Genomic DNA, 20546 nt, shown 5'->3' with positions numbered 1-20546 from the left:
AGGGCCATTATGGCCCTCTTGTTAACTCTAGAAGCACCTAAATGTTGCAGTGTCCCCATATGAAAAAAAACTCGGGAGAGGACCTCATAATGATGCTACAGATCAAGTTTGATTAATATCCATCAAACCCTTATGAGAAGTTGTTTAAAGATTTTCAATTTTTAGAAAAAGGTTTGCAAAGGCTTTTCTATTTTTAGCTCTGGCAGCCCCTTTAAGATGCTGAAAAGTACCTTCGTTTGAACAAACGCCAGAATACCACAGTCCAAGTCTGGCTTATATCTGACCAGTTGTTTCAGAGTAGAAATTATAAACAAAGGGTCATCTGCCTATACTGATAGCTAACTCTGAAACGTTCTGTTGAGCTTAAAATTAAACAAATGCTTCAGTCTTTATGTTTTTAATATGTCAGTTTCTCCATTGATTTACATCTATTACCACAAAAACATTCAATATTTATTTTACATTTTACAAAGTACAAAAACAACTATTGTATAACAGCAGTTGCATAATGACATATAAAACTCTTTGATATATCCATTCATACAGTATGAGGAAAGTTTACAACATTTAAACAGCATGCCCCCGCATGGTAAACCTTTGTAACCCTTATTACATATGATGAAAATGTGTACAAGAAAACACCTCATGTTAAAACTAGCTTATGTATGTATTAGGAAATCTGAAAAAATAGCCACATGCTTAACAGCCAACCCTTAAAATCTGACAAAAAAATTGCTTGGTTTTCAAATGCCACAGCCTAAATGTATAAACTAGCATCATTCAATTAATTAAATTTATGTACTATTTCCCTTTTCATATCAGCTTTCAAGTAATTGTAGAAATATTTCTCACAAAACAGTAGCTCCAACTTAAACAATAACATTCTGACATTTACCTTTTAATTGTATTATGACAGAATGACAAAGCAAATGTTTAGTAAATGTTAAACAAACTGATATGAATGTAAACTACACAATGTGAAAGAGCATAGCTGTTTTCCCAGGCTTTTCATAACAGACCAATAATGTTCTGACAGTCTATGATATAAGAAAGGAAGCTGTTTCTAAAACAAATTTAACAAATATCAAACTACAGAAATGATGAAATACAAAAAATCAAGACTGCAGATAATAATAATAAGCCCACCAAATCTGTCCCAAGTTTCTTTGTGAATTTCTGTTTTTATTTTGCATGGTCCAGATATTAAGTTACACATCATTCTCTAAGTCTAAACAGGTGGAAGTTAGAATATTCTAAATTTTAAAAATTTTATTTTTTACCATTCATAGAATAATCCCCAACAATGATTTAAAAAAAACACAAGAGGGCCCTGAAGACCCTGTATTCCTCATCTGACCTAGTTCTTACCCAAGATAATCTAGTATTCAATTTGGCTTGCATTTCACACTGACAAAAACATTTTGACCAACGTAAATCAGATAGATCATTATCCAAGTTTTTCAATGATTTAACCTAGTGACAATTTTGTCCTTAAACTAGATTTCATACAAACAAACATTCTGTCATAAAGTTGAAAAAGTGGCTTCTGAAGTGTTAACAATGTTTCTCTATGAGTTTTTCCAAAGTGACCCAGTTACAAATCTATCCTAGATTTTAAACAAACATTCAATCAAGTTTAATTAAGATCAGGTAGAAAATAAGACCTTTTGGGTGTTAACAATGTCTTTCTATGATCCAGATTTTAACTTGACACAGATTTCAATAAATAAAGTTTAAAATATGGCCAAAGTTATCTATAATTTGACCCAGTCACCTTGTTTAAGATCTCAGGTAACCTAGTTTTAACTGACCTATATATCATAGAGACAAACATTTTGACAATTTTTTTATGAAGATCAATTTGAAAATGTGGTCTCTAAAGTGTTAAGGAAGCTTATCTATGTTTTGACCTTTTGACCTAGTTCTTGACCTCTTAATCTAGATTTCATAGAGACAAACATTTGACCAATGTTTTGTGAAGATGAGGTAGATAATATGGCCTCTGGAGTGTTAACAGCGTTTTCCTGTTAACTGACACAGCGACCTAGTTTTTTACCCCAGACATCCAAGTAACAAACTCCTCCTAGGTTTTACTAAGGGTAACATTCTGATCAAGTTTCTTTAATGTTTGGCATTGTGACCTCTAACATATTATCCACCAAGATGTTGATGACAGACAACCGTGACTGTCCATGACTGGCACCAGACACAGGGTGATCACAGCTCACCTCCAACTCTTTGTGCTCAGGTGAGGTAAAAACCAATAGAAAAAACGGAACATAATTATTTTTGCAGTTTGCTAAAATCTTTTAAAAGTCTCATATGGGACATTGCTAAATGAACTTAAAATTGCAACTTTTAGATATTTCACTCAGAATAACTGAAATTTACAATGGAAAAATATCGAAACAAAGTTGTCCTTTACAAAAAATCAAATCAATTGAAATCAAATATCTTCAAATTTTAAAAATCCTATCATTACAATTAGGAGTTCTGTATAAGTGTCATGTCAATAACATGGTGTAATATTTATAGAGAAAACAGTATTACAGAAAACCGGAACTAAACAGTTTGAGTTGTTTCCCTTGTACCATAAATCACCTAAAAATGATTTTTTTTTACCGCTTCACTGAAATTCCCTCTACACAAAACTGAATAAATACAGTCCGAGTCAGAATAACTCCTTTGGATGAAGTTTAGTATTATAACTCCCTAATTGTATTCAAATTCTGTGTTTGGTTTAATCTTATTTCAAACTAGAAGATGCTTTTGTAGAGAAGTGCAAGTCTCCCCCAGTGCATAGTTGTAAAGGCAAGAAGTCAATAGGGGACAGAAGCCAAAGTTAAAGAGACACTGATGGTTGGATGCAATATGGACCATTTACTTGGCATGTCCAATCATCCCACTAAGTTTCAACATTTTGAGCTTAGTAATGAATTGGAAACGGTTTTCCATGTTCAGGTCCCTGTGACCTTGACCTTTGATAGAATGACCCCAAAATCAATAGTGGTCATCTACTCTGCATGTCCAATCATCCTAATAAGTTTCAACATTCTGGGTCAAGTGGTTCTCCAGTTATTGATTGGAAAGTTTTCTAAGTTCAGCTCCCTGTGACCTTGACCTTTGGTGGAGTGACCCAAAAAACAATAGGGGTCATCTACTCTGTAAGTCCTACCATCCTATGAAGTTTGAACGTTCTAGGTCTATTAGTTTTCAAGTTATTGACCGGAAATGGATTTCCATGTTCTGTCCGCTGTGACCTGGACCTTTAATAGAGTGACCCCAAATTCAATATGGGTCATCTACTCTGCATGACCAATCATCCTATGAAGTTTCAACATTCTGGGTCAAGTGGTTCTCAAGTTATTGATCAGAAATGGTTTTCCATGTTCAGGCCCCTGTGACCTTGACCTATTATGGAGTGACCCCAAAAACAATGGGGGCTGCCTAATCCATAAGCCCTGCCACCCTATGAAGTTTGAAGGTTCTAGGTCAAATGGTTCTCCAGTTATTGATCAGAAATAAAGTGTGACGGACAGGGCAAAAACAATATGTCTCCCCCAGTGGAGACATAAATATACATTTACAGTACACAAAAAAAATGTTTAAAGTCTCATGATTTAAAATAAAAATGTAAGCTGGTATTTAAAATCTTTCTCATGTTCTCTTTGGAAAGCAGAACACTCAACTATGCAATATGAAAGAATTCACCACTCTTTTTATTCACTTAAACAAAATATTTTGACGCATAATGAAAAGATGTAAAAATGTGTACAGAATTAAAGCATGGAAATTTTAGATAAAAGGACTAAAAGTCTGGTATGTTAACTCTTCTTGGGTTTTGAAGAATCGTACTTTGATTTGCTGGAGAACCACAGGAGGAATGGAATACCAAGTGAAGGCAATGTCATCACAGCAAACACCATCCAGTCAAGCTGAAAATAGAAATATACGAGTATTTGTCAGAAAATAGAAATATATGAAATATATGAGGAGTATTTGTCAGAAAATAGAAATATATGAGGAGTATTTGTCAGAAAATAGAAATATATGAGGAGTATTTGTCAGGAAAAGTTAAATACTTTCAAATTCATCCTCCAAGTATTTGCTCTCAGTTACTCAAGATTTAAGTAATATCAGCCTTCAAAGTATAGTTTCATGTGTTGTTCTTTATATATGTATTTCCTACTTTTTCATAATGAGTTTTGTAAATTGTCTACCCTTTTAAAAGTTATTCAAACAGTTAAAGTGAGTTACTGTTAAAAATTAAACTGTCACAAAATATCAAGGAGAAAAGACTTGGACACTAAATTAAGTGGTACATACAACATGTGGGGAAAATCTTCTGTTGAAGTCTTTGAAGCTGACAATACCACCTTCTCCTGGGGCACTTGTATAACCAACCTAGAAAAGATGTTCTGTCATTCAAAAAGATGCTAATTATTTTTATTAGAATTATGGTAGGATATGAATAGGTATATGAACAAGAGACATGTCTGACATAATCATCTCCATGCTGAGGCAAATATCTCATGTAAATATTCACTTTAGCTGTGTAGCGCATACTAGGTTCACATGTAACTGTAATATTGTTAAGTCTAAAACCGGAGCATAACTAAATAATGATTGGGCATAAAAGTGCAGAAAAATAAGCATGCCAACATCATTTTGATGATTTAAACCAAGTTTCATTTGAACAGGACAAAAACTGTAGTTGAGTAAACAAGAAAGTGTGACTGACAGTTCAAACATTAGATGCCTCCTAGGTCTTTGACACTGCATTTCTTCTCAGTGCTGAAGTTTTTATTCTTCTAACAGTTATGCTACTGACAACAAGAGCTGTCAGTTGACAGTGCACTCGACTATTCTCAGTGTTTGATAGTATAATATAAGCTATGAGTAAAACTTTAACATTACAATAAGCATATTCTAAGTCGACAAGGGGCCATAATTCAGTCAAAATGCTTGATAGAGTTGCCTCCTCCTTTTTACAGACTGGGGTCATGATGGTAAAAAAGTATGCAAAATATCAAAGCAATATATCAATGGACTTTGAAAATAATTGGGGTGATATGCAAACTTTAACATTTGTTTGACGCTCACGCTAATGCTAACGCTCACGCAGGGGCGAGTAGGATAGTTAAATGGACAGACATTACCATGCCTCCAATTTAAGGAAGATAATTAGAAAAAGCTCTGCAAGACAATGCAAAATACACCTGAAGTTTTAGTAATTTTGACTGCGGCATTGTACACACTGTCTTATCACCAAACTGTATTTCAAGTTTCAAGTCAATACCTTGATAAGTTTTCTAAGATGTGCTCTGGACATAAAAGATGAAGGACAGATTTGATATACGAGCTCAATCTGTGACCTTGATAATAGAATGAATACATGGAATGGTTTAACTTAAGCTCCAGACACACAAGATGAGGGACAAATCTGACCTTTGAGCTCCATTTGTGGCCTTGACCTTTGACTCACCTGAATGGGTTCATATGCTCAGCACACTGTCACATTACCATTTACCTTTATGCAAAGTTTAAATTCAGGAACTTGAATGGTTATAAAGTTATGATCGGGACAGATGGGCAGACAGGATGTGACAAAGTCTGTTTTTCCAAATGGGCATACAAAAAGAAAGCAGTTAATATTTTTGTTTATTGCATTTCCTCTCAATGTCTTCTGTCATTGTGTGAAGTTTTAAAACAAAACCCCTTTATCAGTTTCGGAGCTGTGCTTTTGCTGGACAAAGTTACAGATGGATACCATTTCTACATCCCTTCCAATTAACCTTTCATTAAAAGAGCAATTATTTGTTAATTTCAAAACACAATAACGATAATGTAAATTCACAAACCAACACAGTCTTGTCAAAACATGTTTTGCTTTAATAAGCTTCTTCAGTTGACAATACATGTATATGAAATACAGAAATGATGTCAGCGTGCCAAATGATCGCTGACTTTTCGACGCTGCAAATGGCTGACAAATGTTTATCATGAAATAATACCTATTTGTATGTACAAATATGATACATTATTACACAGTCGTTCAATGTAAATCATTGTAGACATTATTATTCAGATAATACAATTAAAATTATCATTAATTAACTGGATCAAATCATTAATGATACCTGAACCACAAGAGACTCGGCCAGTATATAATATTCAGTGAAGTGAAAATAACAGTTACTTATTGATGACTCAAACATGAACGTTTTAAAAGTATCAGAGATTCTTAAGCTTATTATTCGATCACACATCAACAGAATCAGAACAAGAGCTGTCACAGGAGACAGCGCGCTCGACTATTTCGCTGCTGGATAGTGAAACTGGGCACATCTGAGGAAGCTGGAGCTGTCACTGGAGTGTTTAATGACTCCAATGGTGGATGAAGATATTGCAAAATAGCTCGAGTACATGTCAAAAATATTAAGTAATAAGAGACAAAGATAAAGTGTATCAAAACACTAAGTAAGTATAATTCTAAGCAAAAAGGAGGCATAATTCATAAAAAAAATTGTGCAAGAGTTATGCACCTTGTGTCATATGATGTGGGAGATGATGTGAAACAACTACTTCAAGTCTGAATCAAATCCATTTAGTAATATCTAAGATATAGTGAAAATGCATCAAAATTAACCTCAAGTTCTAAGTAAAAGAGGGAATAATTCATGAAAAATTGGCACCAGAGTTATGCACCTTGTGTCATATGATGTGGGTGATAAGGTGGAACAGCTATTTAAGTTTGAATCAAATCCATTTAGTAATAACTGAGATAGAGTGCAAGTGCATCAAAACTTTATCCTGAAATTCTAAATGAAAAGGGGAGATAATTCATGAAATATTGGTGCAAGAGTTATGGCTCTTGTATCATATGATGTGAGTGATGATGTTGAATAACTATTTTAAGTTTGAATCAAACGCATTGAGTAATAACTGAGATAGTGTAAAAGTGCATCAAAACTTTAACCTGAATTTTTAAGTAAAAGTGGGGGATAATTCATTAAATATTGGTACCATAGTTATGGACCTTGTGTCATATGATGTAGGAGATGATGTGGAACAACTACTTTCAGCTTGAATCAAATCCATTTAGTAATAACTGAGACAGAGTGAAAGTGCATCAAAACTTTTACCTGAAATTCTAAGTAACAAGAGGGCCATGATGGCCCTGTATCGCTAACCTGAGTACCATTGCTCAAAATGATATGATTAAGTTTTGACATAGAGAACATGGGCATACACAATAAATATTATCAGGATAAACGCTTTCTTGCAACAGTCTCTTCTGACCTAGTCAGGGCCCATTTCCATACCAAGTTTGAGGGTCCTAGGCTCAAATACTCCATTTTTGTACTAACACGACTATTCCTTACCCTGGAAGACTTAAATAACATTTAAAACCAATCTCATTAGATGCTGCTGGTATATATTCGTTTACATAAAATAAAGGGAGGTTATTTGTCATAAAATTCAGTCAAAAGTTATCTACCCTGATTGTCCGAGTGCATCTGATGGCACAAATGACATTTCAAATCAGTATCTTCATTGGTTACTGAGATACACCCATTTTAATTTGAAACAAATGGAGGTAATTTGACATAAAATCAGTCCATAGCTATCTACCCTGAATGCCTCAGTCCAACTAAAGACAATAATGAAATTTCAAATAAGTTCTATAAATATTTACCAGGATAAACCCATTTTTATTAAAATCAGGGGAGGTAATCATGCATTGGTATATCCATGTAGAAGATACAAAGTACAAGCCTATACAACAATATATTAGTAAAGTATTCATATCGATAAATGTTCAATCAAGAGTTATCTAATATGACTATTTCTTACCATGGAAGACAAATAACGTTTCAAACCAATCTCATTAGAAGCTGCTAAGGTGCATTCATTAAAATAAAAAATAAAGGGAGGTAGTTTGTCATTAATTCAGTTAATATGTATCTTCACTAATTGTCCAAGTCCATCTGTTGACAAACATGAAATTTCAGATCAGTATCTTCATTAGTTATGGAGATATACCCATTTTAATTAAAACAAGAGCTCGTCGAACACGAAATGCCCCCCTTGATGCATTCAGTAATTGCACAAGGAACAGAAATTATATGCTCACTGTAAACAAAAGTTCTATCATTCTGGTTTAATCTGACCTTGACCTTTAACCTATTAACCAAACAAGAGATTACAGAGTGATCTTGGCACCATCCACCGGGCCATTTTTGAATGTTCCAAATTTCAAGACTAGCTCAAGGTCAAAATCAAGGTCAAATTTCATTTTGGTACAAAACAATGTGTATGTGGTCCAAATTTGAAAAGTGTGGCTTGAGAAATGAGAAAGAAGGTCACTAGGTCAAATTTGAAGGCTGTAGCTTGAGAAAAGTGGAAGTAGGTCACTAGGTCAAAATCGAGGTCAAATTTTATTTCGGAACACAGAACTGTGCAAGTGGTCCAAATTTGAAGCCTGTACTTTCCGAAATGTGAAAGGAGGTCACTAGGTCAATAACAAGGTCAAAGTCTTTTTCGGTACACAAACCTATGCATGTGGTCCAAATCTGAAGGCTGTAGCTTAAGAAATGTGAAAGTAGGTCACTAGGTCAAGATCAAGGTCAACTCATGTCAAGGTTCATCTTGCCATTCAAAACTATACATGTGGTCCAAATCTGAATGATGTAAGTAAGTTATGGACATGAAGATTCTAAGTTTTTCCCTATATAAGTCTGTATGAACCATATGACCCCTGGGGCGGGGCCATATTTGACCCTAGAGGGATAATTTGAACAAACTTGGTAGAGAACCGCTAAATAATGCTACATTACAAAATATCAAAGCCATAGTCTTTGTGGTTTGGACAAGAAGATTTTCAAAGTTTTTCCCTATATAAGTCTATGTAAACCATGTGACCCCCAGGGCGGAGCCATATTTGACCCTTGGGGAATAATTTGAATAATCTTAGTAGAGGACCACAAGGATGTCATATACAAAATATCAAAGCCCTAGCCCCTGTGGTTTTGGACAAGAGGTTTTTCCAAGTTTTTTCCTATATAAGTCTATATAAACCATGTGACCCCCGGGGTGGGGCCATATTTGATCCCAGGGAAATAATCTGAACAATCTTAGTAGAGGACCACTAGATTTTGCTACATACCAAATATCAAAGCCCAAGGTCCTATGGTTTTGGACAAGAAGATCAGAAACCGTTTAACTTTTCCTAGCCAATGTGACCTTGACCTTTGACCTAATGACCTCAAAATCAATAGGGGTCATCTGCTGGTCATGGCCAACCTAACTATCAATTTTCTTGACACTAGACCCAAGCGTTCTGGAGTTATTGCCTGGAAACCATTTTACTGTTCCTGGTCATTGTGACCTTGACCTTTGACATACTGACCTCAAAATCAATAGGGGTCATCTGCTGGTCATGAACAACTTCCCTATCAACTTTCATGACCCTAGGCCTAAGCGTTCTTGAGTTATCATCGGGAACCCATTTTACTGTTCAGGGTCACTGTGACCTTGACCTTTAACATACTGACCTCAAAATCAATAGGGGTCATCTGCTGGTCATTGCCAACCTCCCTATCAACTTTCATGATCCTAGGCCAGAGTGTTCTTGAGTTATCATCCGGAAATCGTTTTACTATTCAGGGTCACTGTGACCTTGACCTTTGACATACAGACCTCAAAATCAATAGGGGTCATCTGCTGGTGATGACCAACCTCCCTATCAACTTTCATGATCCTAGGCCCAAGCGTTCTTGAGTTATCATCTGGAAACGGATTGGTCTACATTCCGACCGACCGACATCTGCAAAACAATATACACCTCCTTCTCCGAAAGGGGGCATAATAAAGGGAGGTAATTTGACATAAATCAGTCCATAGTTATCTACCCTGATTGTCTCAGTCCAACTAATGACAATAATGAAATTTCAAATAAGTCCTATATGTACTTACTGGTATAAATCCATTTTGATTACAATCAGGGGAGGTAATCAGATATAAAATAACTCTGGAACCTACAATTGGATCTGACAGATTCGTCATGGAATCCAAGATTTATTGTAGTTGAAGATATTTTGCAAGTTTGTATCAAATCAAACCATACATGAAGTCTCTATATGGCTGCAAAAGCCAAAACAGCAAATTTTGGACCTTTAAGGGGTCATAACTCTGGAACACATGATGGAATCTGGTCAGTTCAAGAAAGGAATCAAGATCTAGTGGTGATACAAGTTGTGTGCAAGTTTGGTTAAATTCAAATCATAAATGAAGCTGCTATTGTGCAGACACGGTCAAAATAGCTAATTCTGACCCTTTCAGGGGCCATAACTCTGGCCATCATAATGGGATCTGGCCAGTTCAAGAAAGGAACCGAGATCTTATGGTGACACAAGTTTTGTGCAAGTTTGATTAAATTCAAACATAAATGAAACTGCCATTGTGCAGACAAGGTCAAAATAGCTAATTCTGGCCCTTTCAGGGGCCATCACTCTGGAACCCATAAAACGGAGTCTGGCCAGTTCAAGAAAGGAACCAAGATCTTATGGTGATACAAGTTTTGTGCAAGTTTGGTTACAATAAAATCATAAATGAAGCTGCTATTGTGCATGCAAGGTCAAAATAACTAATTCTGGCCCTTTCCGGGGCCATAACTCTGGAACCCATAAAGGAATCTGGCCAGTTCAAAAAAGGAACCAAGATCTTATGGTGATACAAGTGTGCAAGTTTGGTAAAAATCAAATAACAAATAAAGCTGCTATTGTGCAGACAAGGTCAAAATAGCTAATTTTGGCCCTTTTAGGGGCCATAACTCTGGAACCCATAACGGGATCTGGCCAGTTCAAGAAAGGAACCGAGATCTTATGGTGATACAAGTTGTGTGCAAGTTTGGTTAAAATAAAATCATAAAAGAAACCTCTATTGGGCAGACAAGAAATTGTTGACGCACGCACGGACAGACGACGGGTGATCACAAAAGCTCACCTTGCCACTATGTGACAGGTGAGCTAAAATGGGGGATAATTCAAGAAATATTGGTGTGAGAGTTATGGCTTTTGTGCCAGATGATGTGGGTGATGATGAGGAATAACTATTTTAAGTTTAAAGCAAATCCATCAAGTAATTACAGAGATATGAACAAACAAGAGCTCGTAGAACATGAAATGCTCCCCTTGATGCATTCAGTAATTGCACAAGGAACAGAAATTATTTGGTTACTGTGCATAAAAGTTCTACTGTTCTTGGTTAAAATGACCTTGACCTCTGACCTAAAAATCAATAGGGGTCATCTGCTGTTTGTAATAAACCTCCCTATTAAGTTTCGTGATCCTTAGCCTAAGCATTCTCAAGTTATCATCCGGACACATTCTGGAAACTGTTCTGGGTCACTGTGACCTTGACGTTTGACCTACTGACCTCAAAATCAATAGGGGTTGTCTGCAGGTCATGACCAACCACCCTATCAACTTTCATGATCCTAGACCCAAGTGTTCTTGAGTTATCATCCGGAAACTGTTTAACTGTTCTGGGTCAATGTGACCTTGACCTTTGACTTACTGATCTCAAAATCAATAGGGGTCATCTGCTGGTTATGATCAACCATCCTATCAACTTATATGATCCTAAGCTCAAGCGTTCTTGAGTTATCATCCAGAAATGGATTGGTCTACATACTGACAGACCGACATCTGCAGAACAATATACCTCTCCTTCTTTGAAGGGGGGCATAAAAAAAGAAAGTGTAAAAAACAAGAGGACCATGATGGTCCTGAATCGCTCACCTCTTCCTACAAGACCCAGTTTTGAGTATGACGTCCTTTTTTCTATTATTTGACATAGTGACCTAGTTTTTGAGCTCATGTGACCCAGTTTTGAACTTGACCTAGATATTATCAAGATAAAAATTCTGACCAATTTTCATGAAAATCCATTGAAAAATATGGTCTCTAGAGAGGTCACAAGGTTTTTCTATTATTTGACCTATTGACCTAGTTTTTGAAGGTACATGACCCTGTTTTGAACTTTATCTAGATATCATCAAGGTGAACATTATCACTAATTTCTAGAGAGGTCACAAGGTTTTTCTATTTTTATACCTACTGGCCTAGTTTTTGACGGCAGGTGACCCAGTTTCGAAACTGACCTAGATATCATCAAGGTGAACATTCAGATCAATTTTCATGAAGATCCATCGAAAAATATGGCCTCTAGAGAGGTCAAAAGATTTTAATAATTTTAGACCTACTGACCTAGTTTTTTGACTGCAGTTGACCCAGTTTCAAACTTGACCTAGATATCATCAAGATGAACATTCAACCCACTTTCATACAGATCCCATGAAAAGTATGGCCTCTAGAGGTCACAAGGTTTTTTTATTATTTGCCCTACTGACCTAGTTTTTCAGGGTGGTCACCAAAAATCTGAAGTAAATTTCCCTGACAATTCCCTGAATTTTCCCTGACAGGATAGTCAGTTTCCCTGATACTTTGTTCGGCATAGCAACAATTATGAATATAAATGTAGTAATATTATGGCCTCCATCCTCCCCTTCTAGCCATACCTTCTCCACCAATAAACTTGTTTATTTTACATCTATTCTATATACATAATTATGAAATTATATTTATTTATTATAGTTTGAAAATATACTAATTCCAATGTCTTTTATTGCCTATAACATAGATTATTCAAATTAACAATGTGATTACAGCTTTAATCAGTTATCATGTTTTAATGTAAATGAACTGAACCTGATTTTTAACATTCTCCTTTACAATGCCACAAAGACACTACAATCTTTATAATCATACTGTATATTAAAGCAGAAGGTTACAAATATGCCTTTAAGCATTACAAATATATAACTTTCTAAACATTATCAATGTTCTACATACAAACATTCTAGCCATTCAGGTTTCTAACAAGCTATACTCACAAAACTACCAGTAACTGCAGTTTTCACTTTGAATTTAAAACACTATTAATGTAAGTCAAATTATGTAAATCAAAACAGGATGCTACACATAAACAATCCAGCACTTCAGTTTCTAATATGAGGCAATGGGAAATAACTTTTCCTACAGTTTTAACTTTTAATTTAAAAAGATTAAATCTGGACAAATGGTCTTCAAGATTTGACATAAAAGTTTCTTCGAAAATGAATTAGTCCATTAAATTAGCATACAACTGTCAACACCTCCTTGCATTCATAACAACAATTTCATCTTTCTGGTAAACAGTTTAAAACTAAAGTCATGACATGGGACACCAGCATAATGACTTTGTGGCCAGTATGGATTAAAAAAGCCCATACTCTGGTCAGGAGCAATCCTGTTCATTTTAACTTTATAGACCTATGACCTATGGCTGTTACAGTTAATGTGCACAAACAAACAACATGGACCCTGATCAGATTACACAGAATGTACAGGCTAGTCTTGATTCCGTTACTGGTTTCAAAGCCAAAGAGTTTTATCATGAAGTTGCTAATTTTATGGTTTTACAAATACATTTCATAATTATGCTATTCAAGACTAATGTTAATGTTTGTTAATAACTAGCAAAAGTCTAACAAGCCACTACTACCAATACACAGGTACTTCTAATGCATGATTCAAATGTTGGTATACATTTTGGTAATGTCAGTAATGTACTGACACTAAATTCATTTTAGATTTTAGTTGTGTAACAACTTCTGCTTGCTTTGCAACCTCTTTCTTTAGCATCTCTTGTCCCTTATCACATAATGCCACTGATTGAGCTAGCAGACTAAAATCATGCTTCTTCAAAGGGTCTTTGACTTTTTTATCAGCCTCTCTTAGGCAACTGTTCGCCTCATCTTCCAACAACTTAAGCTTCTTTTTAGCTTCAACATATCAATCTGCATTTTCAGATGATTTTCTCTGTTCTGCCTCGTTCTGTTTCTCCGACTGTACGTCTATCAAGTGTTGGTTGTATGTGGCTTTAGTCTGACTGCAGTACTGCAGCATCTGATCAGGGACTTCAAATTCATGAATCTTCACATCCTGAGATTTTAAAACGTCATGAACTGTTTTAAGAGCACACAAAGTTTCCTTTCTTTATATTGGTTGTTAGTGTATCATCATTCACTGAGAAGCTACATTCTACAGGGACTTGACCATGTGAAAGAAGTAAAATCAACTGTACCACTGTCCAAAGCTCTGTAAACTCAGGTCTATCATTTAACAGTTCATAGTAGAATTCATCTAATCTTTGAGTCTTAGGGTCAAAATGGGACTTTTTCATCTCTAGCAAATTTTCTGTACTGCTCTTCAGATGCATCACATACCACTACAGAGCAGCACTTGGAATCCACTAATTTGGTAGTGATGGTCTTAAATGTTGTTGCGACAGATGTTGAAGAGGTACTTGCAGTGTAGACAAGATCCAGACACTTGAAGGCCCTCAAAAATGCATACTTTAAAGGGCATCTTTCCTGTATCTTAGATACAACAGCACAAAGTGCCTACCGGCAGCTGCTTCTGAACTCCAGTTTCTGAAGGTCACTAAATTATCCTGTGTTAATTGCCAGTCTTACACCAATACCAATGTTAACATTCTAAAACTCCATTTTCGAAACAAAAACATATCTCTTATAGTTGATGAATAACAGTTTTAGAATCATCAGTGAGTGCATTTGCTAAGTATAGTATTCTGTATTATATAAAATAAATGTAACTATTATGAAGAAAAGAAACCACCAGTAGCCAAGACATAATTATATAGTCTTTTAAAATTTTTCTTTCAATTTTTGAAAAATTCCCTGATAATTCCCAGATTTTTTCAAAATTTTCAAATTCCCTGAATTTTCCATGCAGGGAATTTTTTTTTAGCCTTTTTCCCTGTTTTCCAGAGTCGGTGGCCACCCTGTTTTTTAAGGCACGTGACCCAGTTTCAAACTTGACCTAGATATCATCAAGGTGAACATTCCGACCAATTTTTATGGAGATCCATTCATAAGTATGGCCTCTAGAGAGGTCACAAGGTTTTTCTATTTTTAGACCTACTGACCTAGTTTTTGACCGCACATGACCCAGTTTCGAACTTGACCTAGATATCATCAAGATGAACATTCAGAACAACTTTCATACAGATCCCATGAAAATTATGGCCTTTAGAGAGGTCACAAGGTTTTTCTATTATTTGACCTACTGACCTAGTTTTTGATAGCACGTGACCCACTTTCGAACTTGACCTAGATATCATCAAGATGAACATTCAGACCAACTTTCATACAGATCCCATGAAAAATATGGCCTGTAGAGAGGTCACAAGGTTTTTCTATTATTCGACCTACTGACCTAGTTTTTGACGGCATGTGACCCACTTTCGAACTTGACCTAGATATTATCAAGGTGAACATTCTGACCAATTTTGATGAAGATCTCATAAAATATATGGCCTCTAGAGAGGTCACAAGGTTTTTCTATTTTTAGACCTACTGACCTAGTTTTTGACTGCACGTGACCCAGTTTCGAACTTGACCTAGATATCATCAAGATGAACATTCTATTGACCTAGTTTTCGAAGGTACATGACCCTGTTTTGAACTTATGTAGATATCATCAAGGTGAACACTCTCACTAATTTTCATGAAGATCTCATGAAAAATATGGCCTCTAGAGAGGTCACAAGGTTTTTCTATTTTTATACCTACTGGCCTAGTTTTTGACCGCAGGTGACCCAGTTTCGAAACTGACCTAGATATCTTCAAGGTGAACATTCAGATCAATTTTAATGAAGATTCATTGAAAAATATGGCCTCTAGAGAGGTCAAAAGATTTTAATAATTTTAGACCTACTGACCTAGTTTTTGAAGGCAGTTGACCCAGTTTCAAACTTGACCTAGATATCATCAAGATGAACATTCAGACCAACTTTCATACAGATCCCATAAAAACTATGGCCTCTAGAGAGGTCACAAGGTTTTATCATTATTTGACCTACTGACCTAGTTTTTGATAGCATGTGACCCAGTTTCAAATCTGATCTAGATATCATCAAAATGAACATTCTGACCAATTTTCATGAAGATCCATTCAAGGGTATGGCCTCTAGAGAGGTCACAAGGTTTTTCTATTTCAAGACCTACTGACCTAGTTTTTGATCGCAGTTGATCCAGTTTCAAACTTGACCTATATATCATCAAGATAAACATTCAGACCAACTTTCATACAGATCCAATGAAAAATATGGCCTCTAGAGAGGTCACAACGTTTTCTTCATTATTTGACCTACTGACCTACCTTTTGACGGCACGTGACCCACTATTGAACTTGACCTAAATATTATCAAGATGAACATTCTGACCAATTTTTATGGAGATCCATTCAAAAGTATGGCCTCTAGAGAGGTCACAAGATTTTTCTATTTTTAGACCTACTGACCTAGTTTTTGACCGCACATGACCCTGTTTCGAACTTGACCTAGATATCATCAAGATGAACATTCAGACCAACTTTCATACAGATCCCATGAAAAATATGACCTTTAGAGAGGTCACAAGGTTTTTCTATTATTTGACCTACTGACCTAGTTTTTGAAGGCACGTGACCCAGATTCGAACTTGACCTAGATATCATCAAGGTGAACATTCTGACCAATTTTCATGACGATCTTGTGAAATATATGGCCTCTAGAGAGGTCACAAGGTTTTTCTATTATTTGACCTACTGACCTAATTTTTGATGACACGTGACCCACTTTCGAACTTGACCTAGATATCATCAAGGTGAACATTCTGACTAATTTTCATGAAGACCTCATGAAATATATGGCCTCTAGAGAGGTCACAAGGTTTTTCTATTTTTAGACCTACTGACCTAGTTTTTGACTGCACGTGATCCAGTTTCGAACTTGACCTAGATATCATCAAGATGAACATTCAAACCAACTTTCATACAGATCCCATGAAAATTATGGCCTTTAGGGAGGTCACAAGGTTTTTCTATTATTTGACCTACTGACCTAGTTTTTGAAGGCACGTGACCCAGTTCTGAACCTGACCTAGATATCATCAAGATGAACATTCTGACCAATTTTCATGAAGATCTTGTGAAATATATGGCCTCTAGAGAGGTCAAAAGGTTTTTCTATTTTTAGACCTACTGACCTAGTTTTTGAAGGCACGTGACCCAGTTTCGAACTTGACCTAGATATCATCAAGATGAACATTCTGACCAAATTCCATAAAGATCCCACAAAAAATGTGACCTGTAGGGTGGTCACAAGCAAAAGTTTATGGACAGACGGAGGACGGACGCTGCGTGATCACAAAAGCTCACCTTGTCACTATGTGACAGGTGAGCTAAAAACAAGAGGACCATGATGGTCCTGAATCGCTCACCTTCTCCACACGGCCCAATTTTCATGAAGATCCATTGAAAAATATGGGTTCTAGAGAGGTCACAAGGTTTTTCTATTATTTGACCTAATGACCTAGTTTTTGAAGGCATATGACCCAGTTTTGAACTTGATCTAGATATTATCAAGGTAAACATTCTCATCAATTTTCATGAAGATCTCATGAAGAGTATGGCCTCTAGAGAGGTCACAAGGTTTTTCTATTTTTATACCTACTGACCTAGTTTTGACCACACATGACACAGTTTCAAATTTTATCTAGATATAATCAAGGTGAACATTCAGACAAATTTTCATGAAGATCCATTGAAAAATATGGCCTCTAAAGTGGTCAAAAGGTTTTTCTATTTTTAGACCTACTGATCTAGTTTTTGACCGCAGTTGACCCAGTTTCAAACCTGACCTAGATATCATCAAGATGAATATTCAGACCAACTTTCATACAGATCCCATGAAAAATATGGCCTGTAGAGAGGTCACAAGGCTTTTCTATTATTTGACCTAATGACCTACTTTTTGACGGCATGTGACCCAGTTTCAACCCTGACGTAGATATCATCAAGGTGAACATTCTGATTAATTTTCATGAAGATCCATTGAATAATATGGCCTCTAGAGAGGTCACAAGGTTTTTCTATTCTTAAACCTACTGACCTAGTTTTTGAACGCAGTTGACCCAGTTTCGAACTTGACCAAGATATCATCAAGATGAACATTCAGACCAACTTTCATACAGATCCCATGAAAAATATGGCCTCTAAAGAGGTCACAAGGTTTTTCTATTGTTTGACCTACTGACCTAGTTTTTGATGGCACGTGACCCAGTTTCAAAAATGACCTAGATATCATCAAGATGCACATTCTGACCAATTTTCATGAAGATTCATTGAAAAGTACGGGTCTAGAGAGGTCACAATGTTTTTCTAATTTTAGACCTACTGACCTAGTTTTTGATGGCACGTGACCCACTTTGAACTTGACCTAGATATCATCAAGGTGAACGTTCTGACCAATTTTCATGAAGATCTTGTGAAATATATGGCCTCTAGAGAGGTCACAAGGTTTTTCTATTTTTAGACCTACTGACCTAGTTTTTGAAGGCACATGACCCAGTTTCGAACCTGACCTAGATATCAACAAGGTGAACATTCTGACCAATTTTCATGAAGATCTTGTGACATATATGGCCTCTAGAGAGGTCACAAGGTTTTTCTACTTTTGGACCTACTGACCTAGTTTTTGAAGGCACGTAACCCAGTTTCGAACTTGACCTAGAATTCATCAAGGTGAACATTCTGACCAACTTTCATAAAGATCACATGAAAAATGTGACCTCTAGAGTGGTCACAAGCAAAAGTTTACGGACGCACGCAGGGATGACTGACGCCGCGCAATCACAAAAGCTAAAACAAGAGGGCCAAGATGGCCCTAGGTCGCTCACCTAAGAAACACTCCATAACAGTGTAAAACATGTTTGACCTAGTGATTTCATGGAAACAAATATTCTGACCAATTTTCATTAAGATTGGACCAAAAAATTGGTCTCTTGCGATAAAACAAGCATTTTCTTATATATGACCTAGTTTTTGACCCTAGATGACCCATGTTCAAACTCGACCTAGATTTTATCAAGGCAATCATTCTGACCAAAATTCATGAAGATCAACTGAAAAATACAGCCTCTATCACATACAGAAGTTTTTTCTTTGATTTGACCAAGTGACCTAGTTTTTGACCTCAGATGACCCATATTCAAATTCGACCTAGATTCATTTAGGCAATCAACCTGACCAAAATTTATCATAAATATCAACTGAAAAAAACAGTCTCTATCTCATACACAAGATTTTTCTTTAATTTGACCTAGTGACCTAGTTTTGACCTCAGATAACCCATATTCAAACCGACCTAGTTTTCAACAGGCAATCACATCTGACCAAATTTCATGAAGATCAATTGAAAAATACATCCTCTATTGCATACACAATGTTTTTCTTCGATTTGACCTAGTGACCTAGTTTTTGATCCCAGATGACCCATTTTCGAAATCAGCCTAGATTTTATCAAGGTAATCATTCTGGCTAAATTTCATGAAGATCAGTTGAAAAATACAGCCTCTATTGCATACACAAGGTTTTTCTTTGATTTGACCTAGTGACCTAGTTTTTTGACCCGAGATGACCCATTTCGAACTTGGTCTAAATTTCATCAAGGCAATCATTCTGACCAAAATTCATGAAGATCAATTGAAAAATACAGCCTCTATCGCATACACAAGGTTTTTACGTGATATGACCTAGTGACCTAGTTTTTTGAACCCAGATGACCCATTTTCGAACTCGCCTAGATTTTATCAAAATAATCATTCTGACCAAAATTCATGAAGATCAATTAGAAAAATACCACCTCTATCGCATACACAAGGTTTTTCTTTGATTTGACCTAGTGACCTAGTTTTTCACCCGAGATGACCCATTTTCGAACTTGGTCTAGATTTCATCAAGAAAATCATTCTGACCAAAATTACATGAAGATCAATTGAAAAATACAGCGTCTATAACATACGCAAGGTTTTTCTTTGATTTGACCTAGTGACCTAGTTTTTGATCCGAGATGACCCATTTTCAAACTCGGCCTAGATTTCATCAAGGTTATCATTCTGACCAATATTCATGAAGAAAAATTGAAAAATACAGCCTCTATCGCATACACAAGGTTTTTCTTTCATTTGACCTAGTGACCTAGTTTTTGACCCGAGATGACCCATTTTCGAACTCGGCCTAGGTTTCATCAAGGTTATCATTCTGACCAATATCATGAAGATTAATTGAAAAATACCACCTCTATCACATACACAAGGTTTTTTCTTTGATTTGACCTAGTGACCTAGTTTTTGACCCGAGATGACCCATTTTCGAACTCAGCTTAGATTTCATCAAGGTTATCATTCTGACCAATATTCATGAAGATTAAATGAAAAATACAGCCTCTATCGCATACACAAGGTTTTTCTTTGATTTGACCTAGTGACCTAGTTTTTGACCCGAGATGACCCATTTTCGAACTCGGCCTAGATTTCATCAAGGTTATCATTCTGACCAATATTCATGAAGAAAAATTGAAAAATACAGCCTCTATCG

The 20546-nt window shown here is 36.0% G+C and overlaps 1 protein-coding gene across 2 annotated transcripts in view; it reads right to left on the bottom strand.

Moving 5' to 3' along the window:
- Positions 1-381: 381 nt before the first annotated feature.
- Positions 382-20546, bottom strand: part of LOC123566567 (translocon-associated protein subunit beta-like) — a 59934-nt gene continuing 39769 nt past the window's right edge. For both annotated transcript variants that reach the window (XM_045360796.2, XM_045360795.2), the window contains exons 5-6: positions 4327-4404; positions 382-3935 (exon numbers count right to left, since the gene is read on the bottom strand). In XM_045360796.2, the coding sequence (XP_045216731.2) occupies positions 3825-3935; positions 4327-4404 (189 nt within the window). In that variant the 3' untranslated portion in view covers positions 382-3824. The remainder of the gene's footprint in view (positions 3936-4326; positions 4405-20546) is intronic.

This window comes from Mercenaria mercenaria, chromosome 8 (assembly GCF_021730395.1).
Source record: "Mercenaria mercenaria strain notata chromosome 8, MADL_Memer_1, whole genome shotgun sequence".
In the NCBI taxonomy this organism is placed as follows: domain Eukaryota; kingdom Metazoa; phylum Mollusca; class Bivalvia; order Venerida; family Veneridae; genus Mercenaria; species Mercenaria mercenaria.
Note: the sequence above shows the minus strand (reverse complement) of the source record. Positions and strands in the feature narration are given on the sequence as shown.